Raw genomic sequence first — 26,469 nt, forward strand, 5'->3', positions numbered from 1 at the left:
TCTTTTCCCAATTATCTTCAACATGACTGGCTTGTGAGCTGCAAACACATCTAAATTTTCTAGTTGTTTAAATTATAAACCAGTTCTAGCCCTAAGTGATAGTAAGTCAAACATTTATTACCTCAATTCTCTTATCTATGTTGGTTCCCATATTGGTTCCATATATTACGTGTCAAGCCTACACACAAAAACATATTTAAACATAAAAATAGGGATAAATGAGAAAAGTGCCAGGTTATTTGTTGCAAAACTAAGTTGCTTCCTACCCGCCTTTTAAAGGTGAGTCTAGCTAAGAGGTTAGGTTTGGTTCTGAGGAGCAAACCTAGAGGAAATCAAACCAGATAGACCAGTGAGCCACTTAATGGTCTTAGCAGGAAAAGCTAACAAAAACACAATACCCAGATAGTGGATGCATAACTTTAGAGTGAGGAGATAGATGATAAGGCGATGGGGTGTGTGTGGAGGTGCTGAGGTCTGGGGTATACGTCAGATAATCCAGCTGGCTTCATGAGCCATCAGTTGTAGGGACAGGTAAGAGTGATTCATTAGCATTGTCTTTCTCATGTTTCATAGTGGGTTGTGTTGGGGACTCACAGGACAGCCAAATAACATAGCAATTGCTAATGGAGCCCAGTGGTGAGACTCAACCGTGGTATTGACTCCCACCCTCAAAACTGTGTGTCTGTCGGATGACTTCTTTCCATCATATGGGCAGCCAGTAGTGCTCTTGGAAACTACTTGCGAAATCTGAGCTTTAAAAGTAAAAGATTTCATGTTTGGCTGACTTTAGAGCAAATGGGAAAGAGATGATTCTTAATATTTCTAATAGGATTCACTGGTGATCTAAGATGTGCTAAAAGATAAGGGAACATGATAAGTAGCCACCATCAGGGGGAAGATGAGGTAACTAACTGTAGTTATACAAGTGGTCATGTGGTGATGAGATTTATGTCTAGGCATATATTATCAGGCTTAAATTCATGATGTTTATTTCATCTCCCATTTAAACTATTAATGAAATACTTTATAGTGTAGAATACTAAAATCATGTTAAATTAATGCCATCTCTGCCAGAATAAAATACTGTAATTACTAAACAGTAGAAATATAATTGTTTATATTCCTTAAGCACCACTGCAATTAAGGCATCACATTTGTTGTGCTTTCTTTAGAATCTGATTAGTGATATTTAATCCTTTTTTTAAACTCTTCATTTTCTGAGTTTACTGCACATGCTTTAAAAAAAATTCTCTCAATAGTCCAAAAAGTTCTGTAGAGTCATAGTCCATTGGTATATAACTTAGAATCTAAGACTACACATGAATGGGTGTGATTTTAACTTTGATTTTTTTTAAATTTTCTTAACTTTAATTGATATATGTGCAAATGGAATATATAAGATCCCAAAAAAAGATAGGGGGGGAGGAAAGGTAGGAGACTAATGTGGAGATAAAAAGGTCAAGATTGGTATATACAATTGGATATGGGAAGCCTTGGAAAGTCCAAATCTTGTTTGACTATTAAAGTGCCATCCCTGGAAATTATTCCATGTGTTACTAATATTTATGGAATTTTTAAAGATATATTTCATATCAGTTGATAGCTTCTCTCATTAATTCCTAGAAACACAGAAGCATAGTGCTCTAAGGTTTGGCGTGGTTTTTTTTGTTTGTTTGTTTTGTTTTTTTCAACCTTACTTCTGCTAATTACTTCCCCCATTGGAATATTTTTTTCTTAATACCCAGATAAAGATTCTCAAATAGTATATTTTCAAGCATCTACTGTGTTAAGATTTTATTTTTAGCTTTTACCATCTTAACTTTTTGTTAAGTTTATTGGGGTAACATTGGTTAATAAGATTATATAGGTTTCAAGTGTATGACTTTATGATACATCATCTATATATTATATTGTATACCCACCACCCAAAGTCAAATCTTCTTTGGTCACCACATATTTGACCCCTTTTAGCCTTTACAACTCCCCCACATCCCCTTTTCCTCTGGTAACCCCCATACTGGTATCTGTGTTTATGAGTTATTGTATGTTCATTTTTCTTGTTGTTTTTAATGAACACTATATACTAATAATAAATACTCACTTTCTAAATCAATTTCTTTCTTCTTCATTCTATAAGAATAAATAAAAATATAGTTCTAGGTCAGCGTTTCTTAACCTGTGGGTCGCGAACCCTTTGGGGGTCTAAGGACCCTTTCACAGGGGTCGCCTAAGACCATCAGAAAACACATATATAATTACATACTGTTTTTGTGATTAATCACTATGCTTTAATTATGTTCAATTTGCAACAATGAAATTGGGGATCACCACAACATGAGGAACTGCATTAAAGGGTCGCAGCATTAGGAAGATTGAGAACCACTGTTCTAGGTGGTATTCCTTCCTTGTCCTAGAGGCAAAAGTTGAATCCTCTGTTATGCTAATTTGGTAACGAGGAATGTAACCACATGCGAGGGATAAGTTTCTTTGATCAGTATGGTCAATGGGTTACTATAGTGAACTTGACTTCTGCATTTTTAGTGTCAGAGATACTTATGATCCTAAGTAGTGCTGTGCGTGGCTATTAAAGGTAAAGAAAAACCGGCAGGTGCATGGCTCCAATTGCTGCATAAACAACTGTAAAAACATGTTTATAAAAGCTGGCTCTCAAGTGACAGATAAGTGCAGAGTTGTGTCATGCATGCTAAATTCAGCATGCTGCACGCTTAAAAGCAGGTAGATCAAAACAAGAGAGATTTTAAAAAATCATAAAGACAAAATACAGCTGTGTTGGTATGTGACAAAAAATAATTTTGCCTTAAAAGTGATCTTCCCAAATCTCAAGGAACATGTTACCGTAATTTATGGAAAAAAACTAAAGGCAAATTGGGAGTGTTCCATTTCTTAACTTGTCTGGCATGGAGTTTAGAAAAAATAGGGGGAAGGACTGTTGTTAAACTAAGATACAATTGAACCCCTCTATTATAAACAAAATGACATCACATAATATAGAATTTTCTTAATTATTAATATGAAATCTTTAATTCTTAAATTAAAAAAATGCACACAAAACAAACCACTAAACATATCTTTTCATGCATGGTCTTTTCTACCTCACAAGATTCCCTTGCATGACTTTTATAGTAGTTCCCTTGCTCAGGGTTGGCATATATTGATTTTCAATTTTCACTGTCCAGAGCCATATTTACAGAAAGATGTACAAATATTGTAGATGGTAGGCTGTGCAACCCTCACATGATTACAACTTCAGTTCCTTGGTTTTCTAGGGCTTTGTGTAAATGCCAATAAATTTGAGAGTTCATCCAACTGTGCCTCTTAACCTTTGTTCCCGAAGGTGAAGGGCAGCATTTTTAATCAAGTAGCAATTTATCTTTAATTAGGAAAACATAATTAAGTATTATCATCTAATTGCAATTACTGGTTGGGGAAAGTCACATTTCACAAGTAGTGACCCGTGCTGGATTACCGTTCTTCTGTTATGGAATTTAGCCTCTGTGCTAGCATTTGGTGGATGGCCAATAAAAATTCAAAGGTAATCACCATGCATCTCTGTAGCCCAGTTATGGAAGTCACCAACCCCACTGCTGAATAAGAAACCAAGAGAATATTTCCTGAGCCACAGTTAGGCTACCCCTCTTTTCTGCTCACAGATCAAGTATAGATCAAAATAATTGTATATAAGTAAATAAAAAACACCATGTGACATAGATTAGAGAACTCTTCCACACTTCATTTCTGGTACAATTAAAAACAGTTTAATGTCTCAAGGCACCACTATGGTTGAACATCAGATACACAGGTAATCAGCTAATCTTCTACTACGCTGTAAAGTCAGTTAATAGCTTGTGCAATTGTGAAAAGCAATCTCTAGAGGGTTGTTGGATATACAGTAGGCACGTGTATCATCATACAAATAGAAAACAATGAGTCCTAGAAAAAGCATGTTGAGCACCGTTGTGGCATTGTCTGTATTTCTCTACCTAACATTAAGCAGACCTTACATTTACAAAAAGAAAGACTAAATTATTGAAAGGTACACTCAGGGTTGCTTTTTTTTTGTTTTGTTTTCTGTCTCCAAGTACGTGAATCTAGTTCGTGGGTGTACTTTTAGAAGTCGTTGGATCAGGGTCAGCTTCTGTCGCGCTGGCAGGCTCATTCAAATGCGAGCTCAAGTTTTCCGACGTTAGGTGGGAAGACTTGAAGACAATCTCATTGAGGTCGGACCTGATGCAAACCAAAGAAGGGTCATTCAAAGGGTCTTCCACCGAGGCCTGGGTGTTTTCTCGAGTGATTCCCATGTCTTTGCTGTGTTCTGATGGGGATTTTCGTTTCATGCGAGTGTAAGTTTTATCTTGATTCTCCATGCCTGGCTCATTTTTCAAAAAGCGTCCAAAGAACCAAATGAAGAATCCAAACCACACAAAAGCTATCAAACTTGGGACAAAAGCCATACACTTGACATCAAGGCTAGCCCCTGTGAACCTGCTGTGAAGGAACATGTCTCCTTCAACATACGTCTTATTCGTTTGAGGATTAGTATGATTGGACCTCCATTCCCAGGATAGCTTGGTTCTGTTCAAATCCTTTAAACTTTCTGAGTCTTTAACTGTATATATCTTCTGCCCTGGGCCGATATACTGTCCATATTCATGAGGCTTATAAAATATCTGGTTCTTCCACATATTAAGATCCAAAATCAAGACGAGAAAGATTATCCCATAGTTAAACCATTTACCTGCATTAAAAAAGAAATACTGCATATTAGTCAAAGACTCATAACACTGCAATACAGTTTACTCCAATAAAAAGGAGATAATGGTATAATAATATAAATTGTTAATGTTTTAGACCTGTTAACAATTCATTTTTTGAGAGTCCCATGCGGCCATTAAGTGAAAATTGGCAAAGAGAATTTCCTAAATGGATGGTAGGCATATGAAAACATAACTGTAGGTCCCTCAGCCAGTAACTTGTGGTATTTACATTAACCAGTTTAAGTCCCCTTGTTCTATAGGCTCCACAGGTTATATTCAAATTTGGGCCCATGTAGGTTATTCTCTAGAACCTTTCACTTAATGTCTAAAAACAAAGTTCTAGTAGAATTCTTAGAAAAGGCCAACATATAATTCAATATCTCTTAGAGTTTTATAGTAATGTCTGGGTGAGACATAAATCATTTCACAATGCAAGCACAGCAGCATATCAATTGAATTCACATTGCTGTTTGCAGGTGACCTGTTGATTAAACCATTAGTTGATGTGATTCAGATCAATAATCCTTGAGCATTCACTTCAAGATGTTAAAAATAACTACATCAAATTCTCATTGAACAGAATGCATTTATCGGACATATAAATATAACTACCCCTAATGAACTGTTTTAGAAGACATGATTTGGAGAGATTGTAACTACCATGATGTCTTTGTAGTATTTTAAATTTTTATATAAATAAGATATTCTTAAAAGTCATATTATCTAGTGATATCTTTATTTCTACAAATGGAAAATGTGAAAAACATTTTTAAGGAATACTACATGCCATTGTAACTTTTATTATAATCACTATTTATAGCAAGTTTGACAGTATCAAGTTTATCACAATAAAATAGCAATACTCACCTCTCAGATTTGCTGTAGTAAATTAGGTGACATATGTAACAGCTTCTAGAAGCTTTAGTTCTAATTATTATTTGTATCATGTCAAAATTATTTTATTTTGTATTTGAAGATAATAATATTAAATATTATTAAATTACTATTTCACCTGATTATAGAACTTTTGGGAAAGGAGAGAGGTAAGATCTTGGGCAAACTTACTAAAACAAGAATGATAAAAAATGTCTTTTGCAATATGTACTCTCACAGAATATATAGCTATATTAAAATAAAACTTTGTGAGGAGTTTAGGAAAATATTTTATCATCATCATTACACATTTTCAAGTTCCTATTACATGCAAGGTTGAAAGGTTTTAATCCTGGCTCTATTTAAATTCTCTAAACCCCAATTTCTTTGCATGCAGAAAATAATAGTACTTATTAAAGCTGTTAGCATTTTCATGAAATTATTAAATGCTAAGCACAGTGCCTAGTGTAATAGGTAGTCCGTAATTGTTCCTATTATTATCATCAAAGCCTTGCCTAAGTCATGATAATGTCTTCATTTGCAGGGATGGTAAAATTTTTCTCTATGAAGAGAGTTTATGTAAACTATATGAAGGGGCATTATAACTCTGCCTGTTTTGAAATTACTCAACTCCATAGGATTTATAATATTTATAATGGAAGCTCTTGCCTGAATGATTTATTTTTCACACTTACATTAGAAGGTAGGTTGGAACACTGAAACCATTTCCAGATATGATAAGACATCTACAACGTCTGGCACTGTGAAGTTCAAGCCACTCATGCCCTCTTGGATCTTAAAACTGAAACTAATTCTCACTAAGAATCAACCAGAAACAAATGAAGCTAAAGCCAGGAAAATGCAATCAAGTTCAAAGGTGAACATCGTTACCAAACATCTACTGTGCTCATAACAGACACTGCTTAGGATACCTTAGGAAATGCTGAGGACATATGTTTCTTCCTGTTGGGGAAACAGGATAGAGACATCAATAGATATATAAAAATAAGAAGCCACATTTGAGAGGTGCTTAATGAGTGATCGAACCATACATGCTGAAGATGTTGAGAAAATGGAATAAAAACTGAGGGCTAATTTCTATAGAAAGGATTTTGAAAGAAGTAGTAACTCATGTGTTCCCTGAAAGAAAAACAGGATAGAGAGCAGTTTAGAAAATGTTTTCATTTCTTTTAGTATGGTGTTTTTTGTTTTGTTTTTTACTATGCCCCAGATAGAACAGCTTACAGAAAAAAATCAGGTGATATGAGGGGAAAAAAAGAGGCTGAGAGGAGAGAGAAGAACAAGAATGAAGAATACTGCAAGGAAAGAAAGGCAGGAAATGAATGAGCGATGGGTGAAATGAAAACGTTCAGAGATTTTTCATCCCGTGTTCAGGAGGCATGGGAGTGCAGCTTCCATGACAGAGAGCAAGTTGAGAGAGGTACCCTGGGTGCTTCTCTGCTGTAGATTTCTACATACCCCCTTGCTGTGAATTCTATGTGTTAGAAAGCCAGATGGAATGGTTCAAGAGGTCCTTGAACTTGGATGACTGATCATCACCTTTTTGATTCACAATGGGCCCTTGGAGAGACTTGTTCCCCTCTAGGTCATTTTGATAAACTGGTGAACAGGGCAAGGGCCTCCATAAAGAGGTCCCTGTTTCTATGGTGATGACAGGAGATCAGAAACTGAAGATAAGCAGCAGCACAGAATCAGGGAGAAGAAAGGGAGGCCCATGGAGCTTGGAGAAAAGTGCTTTTCTGGTGGGGAAAAGATGCTCAGTGAATGTTTCAAGACAAAGGGAAAAAAATAAAAGAATAAAAATGGAGCTATGACCCAGCTGGTTTGGCTCAGTGGATAGAACATTGGCCTGGAGACTGAAGGGTCCCAGGTTAGATTCTGGTCAAGGGCACATGCCCAGGTTGCAGGCTCAATCACCAGTAGAGGGCATCAGGAGGCAGCCAATCAATGATTCTTTCTCATTACATGCCCAGGTTTCGGGCTTGGTCCCTAGTGGGGGGCATGCAGGAATTAGCCAATCAATGATTCTCTGCCTCATTGATGTTTCTATTTCTCTCTCTCTCGTCCTTCCTCTCTGAAACCAATATCTATATCTATATCTATATCTATATATCTATATCTATATCTATCTCTCTCTATATATATATATTAAAAAGTCACTCCTTTAAAAAAAATAAAGCTATGTACTCTGATCACATAAGAAGAAACCTTGAAGATAGAAAGAGGTGTTTTTCCTACTTTGAAATTATTTTTCTACCATCTCAGATGAATGGTGCTGGGTCAGTTTGACCACTAAAGTTTGACACTAAAGAATCACAGTATGTTATTTCTTATGTGGCCTGAACTCTGAATATTTATATGGGATGGAGGGAGAGCACATTAAAAATGCAATGCTTGACATCAGTTAATGGGTACCATCACCCTGCTCTAACACATCTTTACCCATTTGTGAGAGGGAATACCCTCGTGACAGAAACTGCAGGCTGGAAATTGGCAGATGGAGATTTCATTCTAACGCTGAACTTGAATAATACAACCTTGGGTAACCTGTTTAACCTCTCCAGACCTCAATATTTTATTTTCAAATTGAGGACATTGAACTACATGCCTTCTGATTTTATGACTTTTCTCCTCTTTCCCCAAATCCTTCTACTCACTAGCTCCGTGAATTCAATTTTTTTCTTCTGTGAAATGGAGAATAATACCAATGTAACTGCATCAAAGGATTATTGTGAGGATAAAATGAGAAGTTATTATTTGAAGTTCTCTGAAATATATTGTTTGCCAAAAATGTAGGGTAGTATTATTTTACAATTTCTTTACTTCTTTAATCCAGTCACTATAGGATCTCGGTGACAGAGCAGAGGGAAAAAAGAGTATGTACGGGTTTGTAACAAAGATATATCTTAAAGGTGACCAGTTTGGATAAAACAGAATGAATTACTGTGTACTAACATTATTGGGTAGACATTACTAGGCCAGTTACCTAAGAGAACCCAATGTGTAGCTACATGAAAATATACTTTGTGAATCAGCATATTTAATATGTTAAAAAAACCTATAGCAATTGGTCATTGTTCTACTGGTTGCAGCAGTATTGCTCCTGAGCAAAGGTCTTGTACATACACATAAGTTGAGGCTACAATACAGGAGATAGTACCTCCACTCCCACCCCAGCCAAGAGGCCATGTGGCGATGAAAAAGTGCAGAGGACAGAGAGGAGGCTGAGCAGAATGCCTACTGATATATTTCCTTATTCTATGCTATAGCATTGTCCTTCTCTATACTGTCATAGCCATTCAGCCAAAACTTGAAGCTGCTGGAAATCTAGAAGAAATGGGTCTTCTTACTTTTTTGTTTGTTTCCAGACCACTTGGCATAACTTCTGGTCCATTTATCCATTTGTACAGAGAAAGAATGTTTATTTTTCTCTAACATTCATTCTTACATTTTCCCACAAAGTGTTTTGTTACCTTGGTAATGCTTTCTCCTCTTTAAAAAAAACTACTTTTGCCCTATGAGATGTGGCAACCCAGAGAGCAAAACCTGGTTGGACAACTGAACCTTGCTGTTCCTGTATATAAGGTGAGGGAACTGAGCTATATAATCCTTATGGTTTCTTCTCACCCCTGAGAGTCTCTTGGATGATTCTGTGAAATAAACATTGCCTAAACATTAATGTTTTATGATGGGTCAGAAAATATCACCATTAGAGCAAAAAGATGGGGCACACCATTTCCAGATGGAGAAAGCTTTCCTCAAAAAGAAAAAGCTTGTGTACTTTGAGAAACACTGCTTAACATAAAAACTAAATTTGAGTCCCTGAAATAACTCACATGGAAAGGCTGTAAGGCACAAAAAAGGGAAGGATAGGAAGTGCTTCTATTTCATTTCCCAAAGTGTGTTGTTGTGAATGTACAGTCAACCACAACAAGAGGTTTGGTATTGCAACATTGATCATATGAGAGATATTGCATTTCCTCCTGTTGTTCCAATGACATAGCATAACGTAAATCAGCAAGGAGGCAGGGTACAAATCCATACATTATTTCTATTAATCTCCCTGTTGAAATATCTCACTGTCTCCTTTAATGAGAAATCACTGCATGGTGTTGGTGGGATTACCTCCTTCTTGTGTATTGTGCTTTTAATGAATCATCCTGATTGTCAAAAATTATATTATAATGATAATTTATCTTTTTACTTTGTGGGAGTCTATAGAATCCTGGGATAGTTAGTTTTAAAAGGATTCTCCATTAAATATCACCCTCACTTACCATAGGAAGTGATGACAATTTGGAGGAAACTGTTATTTTTTTCAACTAGGAAAAATGCCTATAAAGGAATGATATTTTCACCATGTAACAAAACTTTCAGGATTCAAATATGCAATCACAATATATTTTTAAAAATCTTTTACCCAGTAGTTTCCAGCTAGCACTGTGCTTGGGCTGTGCTGTGGGCACCTTCCACCAAGTGGATACCACACTGGGCCAGACTCTGGCATCCAGAACAAATGCATGATGCCGTCACGTTCCACAAAGCCATTTAGTATCCATAGTATCCACTATGGCAGCGGTTCTCAACCTGTGGGTCGCGACCCCTTTGGGGGTCGAACAACCCTCTCACAGGGGTCGCCTAAGACCATCGGAAAACACATATATAATTACATATTGTTTTTGTGATTAGTCACTATGCTTTAATTATGTTCAATTTGTAACAATGAAATTGGGGGTCACCACAACATGAGGAACTGTATTAAAGGGTTGCGACATTAGGAAGGTTGAGAACCACTGCACTATGGGATAACAAGAAACCCTGGCCTTGAAGAAGATGAGTTTCGGATAATTAAAGAAATAACAGCAGGCTCTAACAGGCTTCTTGGCCATAGTCAATGCCCTCTCATTCCAGACAAAAGCAGTGAAAACAAGGCTCACTGCATTAGCATCTCTTTAAGTCCCTGCCTAGGGAATTTATGAACATCTAGAACCCACATTAAGTGCTTGGACCCTGAGGATACCATTTAGAAACTTGAAGATATTTACTAAATAATTTTTGAATTAATAAGAGTTACTTGAGTTGGTGAAGTATCTTCTTAAGACTTAAAAACAAATTAATATAGCTTCTCAAAGTGCCTCTCTTGTCATTGTGGCTTCCTAAGTGGGAGACTATTCCTTTAGGACATAATCTGATATGACGAGTAGAGGCAGAAACTTGTGATGATGAAAGAGAAAGAAAAAGCTATCTAGTTGTACTGAAGACTGGACAGAAGATTCTTGAGATTGGGAACTATGTCAGGTTCATTTTTGTATTTCCTAGATCCTAGCTTAGGTGTAGACACAAATTAACTCAGAAAATGTCTGTTAACAAACAGGTAAGCTCTGAGATAGTGTGTCAAAAAACAACAACAATGAGTGAAGTTCTATCCTTCGAATCAAATACATATGTTACAATGATCTCTTGAATTCCGGGATATTGCTAAAATCTAATATAATCTGGAAAATAAAATATTCATGTATCAACGATGGATTAATTATATATTTCAAGTTCTTCCTCTGAGCGCGAAGACAGTTTCTGAGGAGCATGTGAGTTTTATAATGAAAATCCTCATCTATGCATAAGGACACCTCAATTGGGGGAGGTGGACCAGCTCAGGGCAGCAAGGACTCACAGGTTATGGGCGAAGCAACTACAGCCTGAAGAAGATGAGTTTTGGACAAATAAAATGAATTGCTGCTTTAGGTAGAAGTAAACATAGTTAGTTCTTAGAGCTGTATAAATGTGTTGATAATGGAAATTGCTTCAGGGAAGGTTTAAAAAAATTCACAACTGAGAGAAGAGCAAGAGGTCCTTGTGTGCTCTGGATAACTTCATGATCTTGGGGGACTGTCATGGTGAACAGCATGCATCCTATCTCCCTATAACAAGTCCCTCGCTAATTCTGTCCGACAGAATATTGTGCCCGATGGACCACTGGCCTGCCCTCCCTAGCACGTCCCATGATCTGATGGACACAGGAGAGCTCTTTAAAAAACAATCTCTGGGAACTCATTTGCCAGAAATCATGCACCTTTGGAAACAAAGCGAAGGGTTTTATTCATTATTTTCCCCCTTCTCGCCGTCGTGCCGCACCTGTGCCCTCACACCGCGCAGGGAACTGAAACAGAACACAGACGCCACAGCGGCTTGTTTACTTCTACCTTTTCCATTTTTGCCGAGAGAGTTCCCGCGGGCATCATCGTGCCAACAGTGTGGATTCTCTCCTCGCAGAGGCACCGGCCTTCCTCCGGCCTTTCCCCCCAGCCCCCGCCTAATTTACTCAGATGATGGCCACCAACGGGACCCTTCCTTTGTCTGGCTGGGATGACAGATGGCAGGGCTTCCACCGGGACTGGCATTAATAGGACTCAGAGGAGCTCCCGAGATTGAATTGAGAGGCCATTCCTCTCTCACCTCCTGAGACTCAATACATCACATTTTGAATCCATCTTTGCACTCACCTTATAGGTAAAGGGGCAGAGGGCAGAGGAGATGATTGCACAGTTGCATTGAGCATTTACTTGGGGTTGGGCTAAAAGCACCGGGTGACCTCATCACTAACCTTTTACCCGCTTTGTTACTGAAATAAAAATTCCCAGAAAAATATTTGAACACACCCATAGATAGCGATGATATACATACTGCAGCAAACCATCTGTCAAGGGGGACCCAGAGGAGCTGAACAGATGCAACAACTCAGGTTATTTCTGACACGCATAAGGAAAACTAGCTCGGAATCAGGATTAAAAACCACTCAAAGCCTAATGCTTTGAAATGGGAATGGGAGCTCATCAGTGTCAGATGGCCCTCTCCATCCACAGCCGTTCCCTGGGAGAGAGCTTCTTGCCATTCTCAGCATCTTCCTTCCTGAGGACTCGGGGCAGTCACAGTAGAGAACTCAGAATACTGGATAATTAATCAGAGTGCCTTTCTTTGGCTGCCTAATGTTTTACTTTGTTTTAAAATTAAATAGAAACACAAACCCTGAATGGATACATGGAAAAGCGTTAGGTAAAGACAGTGAGAATGTGAGTGCTTAAGACACGGCAGACAGTGTTTTAAGTGCCTCGTACATGTGAATTAATTTAATTCTCATAGCAACCGAGGGGTAAGTACCAGTACAGTCTCCATTTAACAGATGAGAAAACTGAGCCACTGAGTGGTTATGGAGCTTGACAAAGGCCACACCAGCTGTCAATGGTGGAGCTGGAGCCTATGCCCAAACCTCTAACTCCATTGCCTCAGTGTGCACCCACGCTCTTTGTAGATCACTGAGCCGCGATGTTGACGTCAGGGTACGGCCATCCTTGACCCTTAGGAAACCCTAGCAGGCCCTGTCCAGCCTCTTCTAGTGCAGAACACAGTAGAGAAAGCAGCCCATGGAGCTACATGGGGTCCCTAGGGTCCCTTCCACCTCAGCTCGTTTCTTCTGTGGTCCCCAGGCCTTTCCCATCATGCTCTGCTGTGGGGCCTCCTCTCTTTTCCTGGGCTCTCAACTTGCAGCTCCTGGCAGGCCTCTCCCATCTCCTTTCCCACCGGCCACCCATTTCTATTGAACTTGCAGTCTCACCCTTAACTTTGTTTTAGGAGTTGCATATAAAGCTGAGATGACAAAAGTGATTCACCTTTCTGGAGTGCCCACATGCCTACTTTTGTCGCAACACCCTGGGCTCTGGCTCCAAAATCACCTGAGGCCCTGAACATTAGCCAGCTGTGGTCCTGGACTTTAGTGTCACACCCACTCCCTGGCTGTGAACCTGTGCAGCTGGCCTGCCGGCCCATCACCCTCTCAGGCATCGGGGCCAAAAAGAAGAACTTGAGAGGCCTGGGTCTGGGACCCTGTGTCATGAAGCCAGCCTGTCCGGAGAGGCCCCAGCCATTTCCACTCATTCCTGCAATGGCAGCACTGTCGCCGCTTTTCTTTGTAAATAAAGCCAGACCATTAAAAAAAAAAAAGCTGCCCCTGTCTTTAAATGATAGTATATCTGACAAAACCATGCAAAATAGTCCTGAATTCAATACTTTCAACTACTTGATTTTTTTTTCTAATCAATGGCTTCTCTGAATCTGCCCCTCCCCTTTTAAACCTGTTAGTCTACTACCATCCAGCAAAATAATTTTGACAGGGATTCTGATATTCAGTCCGAGACAATATTTTTGCCATGATGGCCTGGGACAAGAGCTGATAGCAAGAACAGATGGTCCAGGCAAAAGCCCACCCGAAGGGATATGACGATGCCATGTGCATGATGGCTGTTCAGAAGTCCGGGGGGAAGCATGCTGCCGAGATTCAGTGGGGACTCTGAAACCACACGATGTGACCTGAACTCAAATTGATTGATTTACCTGGTGAATTTAATAGATGAGCCTCATTCATTCTGAATAGGAAAAGCAACCTGCTGCATCTTCCCTATTCATGAGCTCATTCTCCAATTTAGAAAGGTCGCCTCATGCTCAAAGCAAAAAAACAGCCTTCAAGTTGAGAAGCAAAGGTTTTTTTGCAGTGCTCATGTGTTCACGTTTTCCTGTGTTCAGGCTATTTTTACTCGGGAGCACAGACGGTAGTGTAAGCACAGATTTCCTCAGCAGTTTCTATCATAGCAGGTGTGGGATCCTCGGCCATTGTCCTTAAAATGTGCACACACGGGCAACTCGCATTTGAACAGCTTGGGAACTAATGCCATCCTTCATTTGGCCACGCAGCTGTCTGCTTCTTGTTAGAAAAGAAATAAAAGGTATAAAGCATAACCCTAGGAAGCCTTTTTTAGAAGCAAATGACTGAGATGCCACAAAAGAATATTATAACACATCATATTGGAGGTGTTTCAAACACGGGACACATCTGAAAGTGAAATCATCTGAGGAGCCACAAGAGAATCACTGGAGACAAACATGAGCTCTGTCATGGAAGGAGGTTTGTGCTCAATCAAATGAGACCGGGGCCAGCTCCCTGAAGGCTGATGGTCTGATGGGAGCTACCATTGTTTTGATCTCAGCCATAAATGAAAAACAAAGCACAAAGAGTATTCATGTTGAGAAAATTTACTGAGCTGTAGGTTGTGAAAAGGAAGCCCACCCATGGAAAAAAAAAAACAAGGCGGGGTGGTACAGGGAGTACGGCTAATTGTAGACTACCTATGGTACGGAGTTCGCTACCTCTCCACATTGAAGATTTGCCCTCTCCCCTGACAATCCTGTGCTAGAGCACTAGGTCTGACAGCAGAAGTGGCTGCCCAACCAGGAACTGCATATGGAGTTCGCTTCCTCTCCACATTGAAGATTTGCCCTCTCCCCGCCCCGCCCCCTTCCCAGGCACCGCACACTCCTGACTAGTTATTGCCAATAAAATGTGAGTGGAGATGACATGTTTCTGCTCCAGGCCAAGGTGGTTAAGAAACAGGGAAGCCTTCTTAACCATTTTCCCCATTCTCTTTATTCCCAACTGCCTGAAGTTGCACTTGTTAAAGCCATCAGCAGTGCAAGTCCCAGAGGGACAGCCCAGAGACCCAGTCGATCTGGAACCACTGGGAACCACCTGGTACTGTCGGTAAGAACAAAAGTTATATTTATGTATGCCTCTACAATGTCGCCATTTGCTTTTTCATAGCAGCTAGCATTACTCTAAGTAGGAGACAAATCCTATTCAAGGTTATAACATACCTGTTATGTGAATGCGATATTCTTCCTTAAAGATCTTCTGGAAGAAAGGAATCTGGAACTGCATGTGAGGCGTATGCAAGCCAGGGAGATTTACGTCAACGTCTCCCATGAAATGGGGGAATTCCCAGTCCTATCAGAGAAAATCAACATAAAGACATATTTGTGATTTGTTTTGTACCTAAGGAGTGAAACATCCCAAAATCGACTTTTTGTAAGCACTTATAAAATCATTGCAATGCAGCCAAGCTGTTGGATGTATCAGTTTCATTCGGTGATGGTTATTTTATGTACATTAGGTAGCGGTGTGCATTCAAAATCAACATTAAGTCATAACTTATATCCTCAGCTTTTCTCTTTAATGTGATACTAAGAAACCAATACGGAATGGATTTGCATCTATACATGTTTATCTTTTTCTTCTGGAGAACTGATTTTAAATTTTTATAGGAAGCAAGCAATCCATATTTTATAAATATAGGGTAAATTTGTTTCACTACCTTTAAAATATATAAACCCTATAATAGCATGTTTTATGTAACAAGATGAAGTAAAAAGGATCTGATTCACTTAAGAAAATTCTTCCGTTTACATCACGGCCAAAGACCCCTGTCCTGCTCTCTTGCAATTTAGCATTAGTTTGAACCCAACAATGGAGGGCCTGACATGCTACCGTAAGAGACAAACAGTGAATTACTTCCAAATTGTCATTAGTTATTTCCTGGTTGTGAAAGCAAAACCAAGTGGGCTAGCCCTCCCTTTCACAAATCGGTATTTTCAGGAGTTTCACCTGCTCTTGGTTTTTGGATACAGGCATCAAAGTAAAGTTCATAACTAGCATGAGAAGAAAGAATGCACAAAATATAAAGAGACATTTGAGGTGAATCCATAGGCATGAGTACAGATATTTTCACTCTTAATAATGAAATAATCATTAAATTATCAGTTCTGTATTTAGTGAATATTTTTAAAGAACTTGAATATTGAAAAAATAAGACACAAAATACTAATTTAAAACTTCAATCCATTATCTCAATATAAAAAAGTTGGAATTTCCCAAGACCTCTATATATGCAGCTAATAGAGGTGCTTTAATAATACAGTTCCCGAACATATTGCGGGTTTTCCTGTCCATTCCCCTCTCCTCTTTGCTGTGAATTCTGATGAAGGGAAAACAGGCCTTGGAGAAAGGAGAACATGTGAGTGGTGGTAAACAGGAAGCCTTCAATGTTTATTAATTCTTGATTTATGGATCACTTCAAGTGGCCAAGAAGGAATAAGTACACAAGAAGAAAAATAAAATGATGCAACATCATCCCTTTGTATTGGTATGTATGCAAATATCTTGTTGGTCTCACCTCTCCTTGTTTTTCAGACATTACCAGCAAGTAGGCATGTAATTTGGGAAATTCAGAAAACTCAAAGCATTTGATGTAAATGAATTTGAATATTTTGATCTAAAATACTAGTAGAGCACTGGTTTGGCTCAGTGGATAGAGGGTTGGCGTTAGGACTGAAGGGTCCCAGGTTCAATTCTGGTCAAGGGCACATGCCCAGGTTGCGGGCTGTATCCCAAGTAAGGGGTGTGCAGGAGGCAGCCAATCAATGATTCTCTCTCATCATTGACATTTCTATCTTTCCCTCTTCTTTCCTCTCTGAAATCAATAAAAATATATCAAAAATAAATAAATAAAATATTAATAGAAAATGGATTGGTACTAATACTTGTGAACTATTGAATTTTATTCAAGTGCATTTGATACTATCTTGTTCTATGTTACTTAACAAGACTCCTGCAAGGAGAATTGAAATTGATTTGGCTTTTTGATAAATATAACTGACATCTCCCATGAAAAATTACGCTTGGTAAACACAGAGATTGATAACCAGAGTCTCTTTTGCTAGCCCTGGATAAAGAACACAAAGCATTACCGGTAAAACAATTTTCCTTTCTATTTCTTGGTTTAAAAAAGAGAATAATTCTCAGTAGTAATTGGGCAAGTGTACTTATTGTACCTTCTTTTTGGAAAGACATTATTGGATTGTTCTCATTTGGCTTTTCATTCCATGAAACTAAAGTTTCTATGGGGTATGAAATTGGTTTTAGTTTGAAAATAATCTCTAGAGATTTCCTGTAGACTGGGATCAAAACTTCATTCATCAAAAAATAGTTCCTCAATTATTTCCCACCTATACTTGGAGATAGAAAGATGAATTAAGGGAATGGAGATTAAAGGGAAGAGAAATTCTTACTCTTTATATGGACTACTAGAGGCCCAGAGCCTGGGATTTGTGCACTGGTGGGGGCGTGGCCTGTGGGGATTGGCCCCCCTGTGGGAGCACCGCTCATCCCATTCAGCCCAGCAGCTGTGGACCCACCCTCTGAGCAACTGCTCCCCCTGTGGGAGCACAATGACCACCAGGGGGCGGCTCCTGCATTGAGCATCTGCCCCCTGGTGGTCAGTGCATGTCATAGCAACTGGTTGGCCAGTAGTTCTGGTCATTCTGCCATTCGGTTGCTGGGCTTTTATTATATAGGATAGTATTACTTATTTATTTTTTTAAGGGCTCAAAGAAGGGAATTTGAGGGTAAGTGTGAGAGAAGTAGCTGGTGCCATTTAAGAAATTTTTGAAAGGATTAATAAAAAAGAGATGATACATACAGTGTTCCTAGGTTTCAGTCTCTTCACCTATATTTGGGATTAAATATCTCCATCTCACAGGCTTCCTGGGAGTATGAAATAATGCCTGGACAGCACATAGCACATTGCTGGAGACCAAGGGAAGGGGCAAGGAAATGCCCACAAGCACAGTTGATTTCCTAGCATGATTCCAAGGTCAGGTTTATCCTGAGAGTGAAGCAGAGAAACCAAAAGATCTGTTTTTGGGAGGATTATGCAGAAGACTGCTTCAAGGTTCAGAAGAGAAAGGATGAAGGCCCTCTTTCCTTCCTGCCCTTATCCACTGCACAGCACTGGCCTCTTGAGGTCTCTGACTGAGACTTTGGTCAGATCAGAGTTCTCCCAGAGGGTGCTGGGAGAGGGCCATAGGGAATGGCTCCTTCCCTCAAAGAGACTTGGGAGGTAGCCTTGTGGTTTCTCATGCAATATGGGTCACACTGTGGCGACCTCCAGAAATAATGGTGGGAGACTTTAATGGTTGAGGACAGAGGCACCACTACTACATAGCAATATGTGAAATGAAAGGCTGAGGAAATCTGGATGCTTGGATATAAATTATTGATCACTAGCAATGCTCTAGCATCATTCTGGGCAATATTTATATATATTTATATTTATGTTTATGTTTATATTATTTATATTTATATTTATATTATCATTTATATTAATATACAAAATTATCCTGAAAGCTTGCTATGAACCCATTTCACAGATGAGAAAGTTTAACTCAGAGAGGTTAAGTTGCCACAATGTAACATAGCTGCTATATGGCAGAACCTGGCCCAAACAATACATACTTTCTGCTAGGTCATGCTGTCTGTCTTTAACTGTGAAAAGTGACTGCAGCTACTATGTTTTATTCAGAACTGAAATTGTTTTTACCTGCTATATCTGGTTCTAGTTGAGAATCGCTAATGGCAGTCATGCCTGCTTGTCTTTCATCAATAGCCAGTTCCATGAGGAGCTTTAAACTATTTTCCTCCCACCCCCATTCCAAGAGGGCCCTCATTTTTATCTGATCTTACCTTGAACAAGAATAACTGTAATTATTTCTCCAGTAAACAACTGTCCCAGAAATAGTTGGCTTGTAATCCAACTGATGAGGGAAATTTGAGTAACGGGTGATTGATAGCAAATACCGAGATTCTCTTGGCATTGTGACTATGGATATACAGCCAATTTCATACACAAATTGCATGAGAGCCTTGGCTTTATTTCCTTATACATAAATGTTAAATATGTACTTTGAACACAAGATGAAAATGTTGACTTAAGAGAATGATGAGGCAAGATAAGACCAGGGTAGATCCAGGCTGATCCTGTGATTACGTATTAAAAAGTATAAATTTATTTTGTTCTTCAAGAAATGTTATCAGTATTTGGTAATTAAAAGCTTCATTACTACCTTCTGATATTAAACCTAGCAATAACTGCAGAGTTCTGTCACATTGGTGCTTCAGAGATGTAAAAATTATTTACCACACATGCTATTCCAGCCAGTTCTCATCAGCTCATGGTGATGAACAAACTTCCAACTTTGTATCTCGCTTCATCTCTGACAGACAACCCATTGCCATTCAGATGGGCATATTTCCCATGTAAAAATAAATGAGCAGTGGCATGGTGTATATCTAATCTCATTTTTTACATACTATGGCCTGCAGCAATAAAAATCACATTTGAACACTGATGTCCAAATTACATTTGGATGTGTAATTTGGACTGATTTGTCCAAATATGATTCTGTCCAAATGTGGCCTTATTATTCATGAACCACATTGGGACAGAATTTCAGGACCGTGTTAACTATATAGGCAAGATGGTCTCAGGATATACCAGTCCTGGATTCAGCATTTCCCCACGTTTTCTCTTTGAGAGGCATGCCTTAGAGCCAAAGAAGTGAACTTGGTATGCAGAGGAACTCAAGATTGAAACCAACACTGTTTTGAATTCCCCAACTGGCATTCAATTCCCCAAGGCAAAGGAAGAGACTGCATTTATATTTAGAGAACCGTGGGAGGATAAAAAATAGAATAACACTGATTACTCTATCCTGCTAAACTAAAGCCATAGTATCAGAACACAAGTTTTTATTTTTGGGGTCAAGGATTGGTCACTTGATTTTTGAGGAAATGAAGAGATAGATTAAATTAGATTTTACTGAAAAGTACTGATCAGCATTCAGAGTCGAACTGATAGTAGATTCTTTAATGTTAGTAAAAAAAACAAAAACCCCAACATTTTTCAATATAATACTTTGTATATCTACTATTTAAAGGCATTGTTTTAAATGATTTCAAAAGCCTCTTTACAGATATATTTATTTCTCTTTGTTATTCTCTATTCCTCCTGAATTTAGATCTACGAATATCAGAACATCATACTACCAAACATTTCCCCAGCTTATAAAGTGTCCTTAGCTTTTCTATGCTTATCAGTGTCCTAGCAACAGGATTTCAGATGACAAGGAGCATCGGTGGCCTGAAGAATTGCACTTCTGCTTTGGGTGATATTTTTGTTTCTTATTAAGAATCTCAAATGCTTGATTCCTTTTGGCAACCCTGTGCTTCTTCTAATTGGCAAAGTTGCCATGGGATCCCTTGGCTGAGAAAATCCTTGGAAACCTTGACATATAGTAGACATTGCTTATACGTTTGTTTATTGTCTGTCTTTCCCCCTGGAATGTAAGCTCTTGAGAGCTTACAGGGTTGTTTTTTTTTCTGCTTTGTTCACTGATGTATTCCCATACCTGAAATAGTGTTCAGCATAGAGTGAGCGTTCAAATATTTGTTCAATTAATGAATGGAGCTCTCTCAAAGCTAAAGATCTACAACAACCCCTTTTTGGTTTCATGTAAATGGAAACTCAGGATGGATGTACGTACACAGAGATAACATAATAAATACTTGTTTTTGTAAATAATATCACACATCAACCTCAGATTCTTTATTGTGAGAAAAAGTTGTTTTCTCCCCTATCAACTAGGTATACTGGAATCATAGTGTAACCTAAAGATTATGCCATTTGCCTAAGGCACAGAGGAAAGCAGACAGTGGGTAATTAGAGAAAGAAAGTGGAGGTCAAATGCAACTATTGTGAGATGAGGCAGTTACTGTTGGGGAATTAGTTAAAATGCATGTTGGGATGATCCAAGAAACCCTTTCAGCGACCATGTAGATGTAAAGATGCTCATAAGACATGTCCAAACAGGTCAAAAAACAAGAAAAAATATTGTAAACCAACATGTGTTTTAAAAAAGGTGGGGGAATCATTTCCCACAGAGGATGACACCAGAAAGGCCGTGAATGCCAAGGGGAATAACAGAGATGGCCTGTAGTAAGTGTGGATGATGGACAAAGGAGAAACAGCATGAGGGTGATTCTCAGATGTCCTTTGACTAATGCCCTTTTCTCAGATGTTATAGTCTCATTTTCTCTTAATATTCACTATTGGTTTTTTCCCCCTGAAGAGCAAATGAATTCTATAACCTCTTGGAGTTTTCTCCCAGGAGGCATAATGCTATTTAAAAGATTAAAAACCTCTGAGGAAAAAACTTTGGCTTTCTGGTTGAAATAGGCTTTTGTCAACAAGTAGTAGAGATGGCAGATCACATTCATCACTGAAACAAATCCAAGTCAAAGTGTAAGTTTTCACTTAAAATGTTTAAAGAACTTGACTCTTGCATGTGTTTTTGTGTATCCTAAGATACCAATGAACTCTCAAAACTGTTGTTGCCCAAGCAATCTAATTTATCCTAAAGGCTTATTTTGTTTAATGTATTTTCTTTATCAGTAATTTTTCTTACTAGCAAAGGCCAATATGAATTTTCCTGGTTAATTATGAAGCCAACGTTCATCTATGAAATATAATAATGCCTATAAAAAGCAAGTAAGTAAATCCCAGAGTAGATTTAAAAAGTAAATGTAGTTTGTTTCTTTTAAGAGACCTTAACCATGAGGCTCTGTCAAGAGAGCAGTGGGTTTTTTAAAACAAGTTTTGTTATATTGAGACACCTTGAAAGCGTTATTCGCTTAAGCACCAAGGTGGAAGAGTGTCTGATAAATGCACTGGCCTTCCTTTCCAGATGTCCTGCCCTGCCAGATTGATGTGATGAAGGACAAAATAAAAGTCAGTCTTGTAAGTGTTTACAACTAATAGAAATGCATCATGTGGCATCTAGGAATAATGGGAAATCAATAGCCCTCGCTAGGGCAACGCAGTTCACCACTGGCTGTGACAAGTGCCTGATAACTAAAGTTGGTGCAAAGTCTAAAGAAATAGATTGTTATAACTCAACAATAGGTCCTTTTGAATAAAGTCTTCCATTGGTCATCAAACAACTTGAACTACTCTGTACTTTTTTAAAAAGAATGAATATTGACTATATGATAAATTGGCATATCTTTTACTTACATAAGTACTCCTATTAACTCATCTTTTCCTAATAATGAAAGAGTAAAATATAGTCAAAAGAAGTTATTAGACAACAACTTTAATGTTATTCCTCCAACACTGGCTGTCGTTCAGTTAGCCCTTGGTTATAGTGTGCTTTATTGTTTTTGCATATTTGGTACAAAATGTCACTGCTCCAGTATCAGTTCTGGCTCTATGCATGCTGCTAGTAATGGTCACATTCCATTGTCTGAATGACTAATTTCTTCTATGGGGCTATTCAGGAAAATTAATTGCATGCTGTCAAAAGAGTATATATTGTCCTAGGTAAAAATTTTTATTTAATATTGAGGTCATTTTTTCTGTGGAAAATAACAGTGGAAATCAGTGGGTAAATGTGATTCAATATAAAATATTCATGTCACAAACAACTGAAAGGGAATGGCATACATTACAGGAAGAACAGGAGAAAGTACATCCTAGAGCCGTGGGCAAACTACGGCCCGCGGGCTGGATCCGGCCCGTTTGAAATGAATAAAACTATTGAAAAAAAAGACCGTACCCTTTTATGTAATGATGTTTACTTTGAATTTATATTAGTTCACACAAACACTCCATCCATGCTTTTTTTCCGGCCCTCCGGTCCAGTTTAAGAACATTGTGGCCCTCGAGTCAAAAAGTTTGCCCACCCCTGTTAGCCCGTAGGTGAAGAAAGTAGTTCAGGAGAAATGGAGTGATCAGCGATGTTGAATGCAGACAAAACTCTGAATAAGAAGATTGAAAATTAACCATAATATCAGGGTTGTTGATTGTGATAAAACCTCTGAGCCCTAGAGGAAGCAGATATTGGGGACAAAAGCCTGATTGTAGTGTGTTCAAGAGAAAATAGGAGGTGAGAAGTAGAGACAATAAATATAGAACTCTTAAGAAGAGTTTTCTGTCAATGGAAGCAGGGTAACAAGTCAGTAACTGGAGAGAGACTATGATTCTGTTAATTTCAAATATGTTTGCTGGTGTAAAATAAATTCAATTTTGGTAGAATAAGAGACTCTGACACCTGAGGTTCCCTTTTTATATTTTCAGTAGTTTCTGCAATGACTAATGGTAAAAAGGTATGCACCAGAATGAATTGACTGACTGTATTTTCAGCTGGCATCTGTTCTGACTGGGCAATGTCCATTCTGATTGGTCAGTACCCCTGCTCTATCAGTAGTTAAATATGCTGACCATCACCCTTTGTGAAGTCTAGGTGACTGATTTTCTGAAAACAAAACAACCCTGGGCTAAGTTCATTGTGTCTTGAATGCTTTAGGCTTTTGGAAACAATAGGCTGGATCTTGCTTTTCTGTGTCCTGTGTTGTTTCCTTCTGTTTTCATCTTTCTTGGTAAAGGCTTCAGATTCTGGAGCAATGTCAGAGTCTCTGCCTCTGACCCCCATGGACCACTCAGTGATAACACGAACAGAAAGTACAACCTTTAGAGCAATGGACTTAAACTGCCCAACATCCCATTCCTTCCTTCAGTTAGTTTTAGGTCAAGAGTCATCCTCTGAGCTCTAGAGAAAAATGATCAACCCTCAGGTAAGAGAGAAGAGACTAGAAACACAAGATATACTAGTATAAGGGCAGGGCAGAGGGATGGAAACACTAAAATACATTTTGTTGTTTGTGAATTATGCCCTCAGTGCACTGAAAAATTTTCTGAAACGATTGTTCGTCCAGAGGTCAATGGCAAAAACAAACAAACAAAAAAGCTAAAATACATTGTTTTTCTTGTTGGGCACCTATGGGAGAGATATTCTATCACACTCAGTTTCCTTTTGGAAAACAAATTTACACGCTGTAGTAAAGAAGCCTAACATGCATGCTCGCAGTTCCCTGTCCTTGTACCGACACAATCCATTATGAAAAGCCTGAGGTGGCTACAGTGGGCTTGGTTTACAGATTCCACAGAGCACTAACAAAATGAATGGCAAGTCTGCATTTTTGTGTGTGTGTATACTCACTGGAGGATATACTATAGAATAAAAGGCTAATATGCAAATTGCCCGAACAGTGAAACGACTGGTCACTATGATGCGCACTGACCACCAGGGGGCAGACACTCAATGCAGGAGCTGCCCCATGGTGGTCAGTGCACTCCCACAGCTGGAGCGCCACTCAGCCAGAAGCCGTGCTCACGACTGGCGACCACAGCAGTGGTGGCGGGAGTCTCTCCTGCCTCCACTGCAGGCAGGCAGTAAGGAGCAAGGGATCCCGGACTGTGAGAGCCCCAGATTGCGAGAGGGATGTCTGAGTGCCAGCTTAGGTCCTAAGCCGGCAGGCGGATGTCCCCCAAGGGGTCCTGAACTGTGAGAGGGCATAGGTTGGGCTGAAGGACTCTCCCTTCCCCCCCGAGTGCATGAATTTCGTGCACTGGGTGTATATATATATATATACACACACACATATAATCAATATATATAATTGATTTTAGAGAATAAGGGAGAGAATCATTGATCTGCTTCCTCCTGCATGCCCCATATTAGGGATCAAGCCTGCAACACGGGCGTGTGCCCTGACAGGGAATTGACCTGTGACCTCCTATTTCTTTATTATTATTATTATTATTATTATTATTATTATTATTATTAGTTAAGGTATTACAAATGTGTCCTCATCCCCCCAATTAACCCCCAACCTCCCTTCCCGCCCCGCACACTCATGCTCCCATCCCCGTGTTGTCCATGTCCATTGGTTTGGCTTATATATATGTATACAAACAACACTGGCTGGGCTGGAGGATATTTTTTTCCCATTGCTTTTCAGAAAGAGTAGAAAGGAGGGAGGGAGGAGGAGAGGGGGAGAGAGAGACATCTATGGGGAACTCAAGTTCCCCATAGAATGGCATCGAACTATTACTCAACTAATTCAACCATTATTCAATGTCCATTATATTCCAAGCATCTATTCTTAAAGAATAACAATTGGTATTCATAAATAAATAACTAAGGTCTTCTTTTTACAGTTATAGACAATGAGGGTCAGTGTCTATAGCTCCTCCCAGATCACCCAACAGATTGTTGATAGGGAAAAGAGCACATGAAATGGAACCTGTAGCCCCTGACCTATATTTCACTACATCCTTCTTATTCAGAACCCCATTTAGGAGAAAGAAAATCCTATTTAGGAGATCAACCATATGTTCATATTCTATTTAGACTAAGAAAACCAAATTTGTCATGGGCTTGCTCTGTGTCAAGCATTCGATCCACTGTAAATCCCATGCAATTATGTAATGGTAGGCAGGCTATTCCTCATTTTATAAGGGAGTAAACTGAGGTTCAGAGAATAGTGGAATAGCTTGTCTAATTTTGCACAAGGTACCAAAAGGATTTGACCCAGGTCAGTCTGCTCCAAAGATATTTTTGTATACTAGAACCATAGCAAGCGTTTTCATGACTTTTTTTTTGGGGGGGGGCGGTGTCCAGGCTCTAATGTTGCAATTATCTTCCCACCTAAAAGCCAACTGCCATGCCAATATGTGCTTCTGCTTGATACTAATGCATACCTATAATAAAAACTTTCCTTTCGGTGATATGGTGTATCTTGTCTTACAATAAGATGTCTTCAGAATGAATTTGCTACCTGCAGCACATGAAGAAGGAATCAAACTTCCATTGCAAAGTGAAGGAATGGGTCTATGTCTAAGCTTATCCTGCAAGGCATTGACAAAGCCTGCAAAATATGCAGGCGGAGCTGCACATTTACTGTAGGTGGTTTAGGACCATCTTGGAATTTTTACTGCCAATCCATAGATTTGGCTCTACCCTTAGAATATTTCCAGTAATGAACATTACCTCCCAACTTCTGTGTACTTCGGCTTTCTCACCTGAGGATATCTTTCATCACACTTAGGTACTCTGATGGCACACTCCCATATCACTGCATCAGGAAGCAGGATGGATTTAGGGATGATTTAGTGCTTACTAGTAATGGCTATCAAACTTTGCAACTTCCTAAAAAGACACAACTTTTATCTTTCTTTGGTGC

General features: G+C 39.0%; 1 protein-coding gene across 1 annotated transcript in view; it reads right to left on the reverse strand.

Moving 5' to 3' along the window:
- Nucleotides 1-3,757: 3,757 nt before the first annotated feature.
- Nucleotides 3,758-26,469, reverse strand: part of TMEM117 (transmembrane protein 117) — a 208,363-nt gene continuing 185,651 nt past the window's right edge. The window contains exons 4-5 of the mRNA XM_006755530.2: nt 15,369-15,498; nt 3,758-4,756 (exon numbers count right to left, since the gene is read on the reverse strand). Of these exons, the coding sequence (XP_006755593.1) occupies nt 4,110-4,756; nt 15,369-15,498 (777 nt within the window). The 3' untranslated portion in view covers nt 3,758-4,109. The remainder of the gene's footprint in view (nt 4,757-15,368; nt 15,499-26,469) is intronic.

Source organism: Myotis davidii, unplaced genomic scaffold (genome assembly GCF_000327345.1).
Source record: "Myotis davidii unplaced genomic scaffold, ASM32734v1 scaffold290, whole genome shotgun sequence".
Taxonomy (NCBI): Eukaryota; Metazoa; Chordata; class Mammalia; order Chiroptera; family Vespertilionidae; genus Myotis; species Myotis davidii.